General features: G+C 38.0%; 1 protein-coding gene across 1 annotated transcript; it reads right to left on the reverse strand.

Moving 5' to 3' along the window:
• Positions 1-437: 437 nt before the first annotated feature.
• LOC141904530 (S-methylmethionine--homocysteine S-methyltransferase BHMT2-like) lies at positions 438-2,471 on the reverse strand. Its single transcript, XM_074793123.1, has 8 exons — positions 2,296-2,471; positions 1,943-2,055; positions 1,620-1,811; positions 1,344-1,491; positions 1,032-1,220; positions 830-960; positions 645-742; positions 438-548 (listed from the first exon to the last, which is right to left on the reverse strand). Exons 1-8 carry the CDS (start codon positions 2,438-2,440, stop codon positions 455-457), a joined length of 1,110 nt encoding a protein of 369 aa, XP_074649224.1. The 5' UTR covers positions 2,441-2,471; the 3' UTR covers positions 438-454.
• Positions 2,472-2,791: the final 320 nt, after the last annotated feature.

The raw sequence follows: 2,791 nt of genomic DNA on the forward strand, positions 1-2,791 counted from the left end.
CAATGATTACATACGTAAGTATTTGGACCAGGACGGCATTGAGAATCTTCAACTTTTGACAACACATGAGGACAGCTGATGGCTTAGTTCGGCATACTCAGATATTAAACCAGATCACCAAAGTGATACTGATGGGACTTGTTTCCTTGTACCTATCGTTTCGACTCTTAATCATCAGGCCTTTTCTGAATGTAATGAACTTTCTCCAAATATCCCTATCAGAGAAGGAAAAAGTTATCATCGGGAAAACTAGGCGTTCGCGCGATCACTATCGTTATTTGGGAGATAAAGGCATAGGTTGTACATTAATTTAGTTATTCATCGTGTCAGTTCCTAAGAAGAAAGATACTCACAGGATAAAGAAATTGAAAGAAAAAACAAAAATGTTACATGATTACAAATGGACCAATACTATAATCACACAATCGATACAAAAAACATAATGGGTTTGTTGTTACAAATGAATGAGTTCCTTTTTTGAGTTGTAAGCAGCGCTGTTTGGACGACCGGTTTTAGGGATTAGATTCATCCAATAATCTCTACCGTGTCTGCAATAAATAAAAGAGCATGATATATACAGAGACGCTTCCGCGCAATGTGGATACTGGTATAAAAACGTCAGGATTATCCGGCTATCAGTTTACTTTTGACGATCATGTTCATATACACTCTGTCCATATCCAGCCGCGAATGGTAAATTATGATCTTTTCCGGGTGGTCTGAATCCTCGTTCCTCGGACAACTGTAATTATAATGTGAATTATCATACGTGTGGATTTCGCAATGTGATTTTGATATCGAAATGCAATGCAACATTTCGTGTACAAACCTCTTCGGCCATTTCACGAATATGATAACTCTCGAATCCGCAACATCCTCCGATGTACCTCACTCCAAGTTCATAAGCTTTACGGGCATAGTCTCTACATTCCCAACGAGTAAGAATGCGTGGTTCCATCGCTGAAAATGAAAAAGCATCTAAATATTACTTATTTCAATATCGAGACGATCCAATTGTTATTTCAGCTCACCTAACAAGTACTCGGGTAGTTGAGAATATCCTTCAACTAGATACTCAGTTTCAGGAGAAAGGAATCCGATTGGCTGCATCATCAGAAATGGAGATAAACCAGCTTCATTCAGGGCATCTTTCATCAATTTCATCGTTTTCAGTTGCGCGTTATAATCAAACTGGCAATTTAAACCCACAATATCGGCCCCTGTGTGATTGAAAACAAACACCTACGATTATGATTTACTAAACTTTGCACGACATTGAAACATGTTTGAAAAATAACGTATATTAAGAGGGATGTATCTTGAGTGAAGGCATGATTTTACACCTCGTTTAGCCATTCTAACTGCACACTCTTTTGCACTGATTCCATCCATACACCCAACTGGGCCTATTCTCATCGTACACGCTATAGGTTTGTTGTATTTCTTCATGACATCAATCGCCCACTCAATCTCTTCGATTGAACAGAAAAACTGGATTCGAAAAATACATGTATACATTCGACACTACAGTGTTATGCAAATGTTCGATTTGTTGATAGTGAAATTCCAATGTAAAATACCAATGAATACCATCTTTGTCTTGAATAGTAGAATTTTACCTCCGCTATAAAGAAATCGACATCCTTTTCTTTGAACACTTGGCATTGCTTTTCGAATTCTGCTTGAACTGCTGCCTTCCCTTTTCCAGCTGTATATGTCGGTGTAGGCGACAAACCTCCGCAAACTAGTAGATTGTATGATGTGGCAACATTACGTGCAAGATCGCACGCCGCACGGTTTATTTCAGATGTCTAAGATAAATTATAGATATGTACATCAATACCTTAGCACTAACCATTCAGTACAATTTGTATGACTGAATAGTTGAATAGAAATACTGAATAGTTGAATAAGAGTGAGATAGATAAAGACCACAACCTACGTTATAATTTTTGGCCGACTCACTACATTGAAGCATTCCATCCGTCGCATGAAATGTGAATGCTTGCATTACATCAGCTCCAGCTCGAGCAAATTCTTTATGTAAACCACTGACTGAAAAATGGCAAATTAATGATTTTTCTTTTATCGGCTAATCCGTTTTGACTTGAAGATAACCCAACGGTTATTTTAAAGGACATTTTTTCTGGCAGATGCCTCGTAGTTCGTCATTGTTTTAATTCAAAATGATGCCCACAAAACTATAGATTTTGTTGCAGACAGGAAGGTGTGCTAAAATTGATCGGGTAAAGTTGGGATGTGGGTAGAAATAAGTCAGAAACATGTAAAACCTACCGGCGTCAGGATGTTCTAGAACGCATTCAGGAGTATACAGCCCAGCAGTCACATATCCTCTTTTTTCGAATGTATTCATGTAACTACCGTCGCCAATGATTATGCGTTTTGCTAATATCTCCAGTATATTCGGTTTAGCTGCCATATCTAGTATCTTGCAAATAAAGCCACCTTGAATCGTTTGACGTTTGACAAAAATTTCCAAACTGGTCTATGAATTCTACAGAAAACACATTCTACTATTAGGTCAACCATCGTTGTCCCATTTGATGGTTATAGAAATTGATTTCCTTGATATACATGTCACTCGTATATTCTGTTGTTGTTGTTCTATGAGGTTCCGTCTAGGCAACTTGAATGAGAGTTTTTATGTATATTAAATCATTTACTAGACCGTTGCCATTGAGAAAAAGATATCCCCCAAAGGTTGCACCAGTTCACGGTGACGAATATCCGCGATATCAAAAGCAGCATGAGATGCTGCCCTTTCTGATGA

Source organism: Tubulanus polymorphus, chromosome 4 (assembly GCF_964204645.1).
Source record: "Tubulanus polymorphus chromosome 4, tnTubPoly1.2, whole genome shotgun sequence".
In the NCBI taxonomy this organism is placed as follows: Eukaryota; Metazoa; Nemertea; class Palaeonemertea; order Tubulaniformes; family Tubulanidae; genus Tubulanus; species Tubulanus polymorphus.

Excerpts from the sequence above, each read along its gene's own strand:
- LOC141904530 (XM_074793123.1), bottom strand. The coding sequence starts at position 2,440 with ATGGCAGCTAAACCGAATATACTGGAGATATTAGCAAAACGCATAATC. Across the intron at positions 1,492-1,619 it reads TCGATTTCTTTATAGCGGAG|TTTTTCTGTTCAATCGAAGA; the intron begins GTAAAATTCTAC and ends TTTCGAATCCAG. Across the intron at positions 549-644 it reads TATGAACATGATCGTCAAAA|ACACGGTAGAGATTATTGGA; the intron begins GTAAACTGATAG and ends TATTTATTGCAG.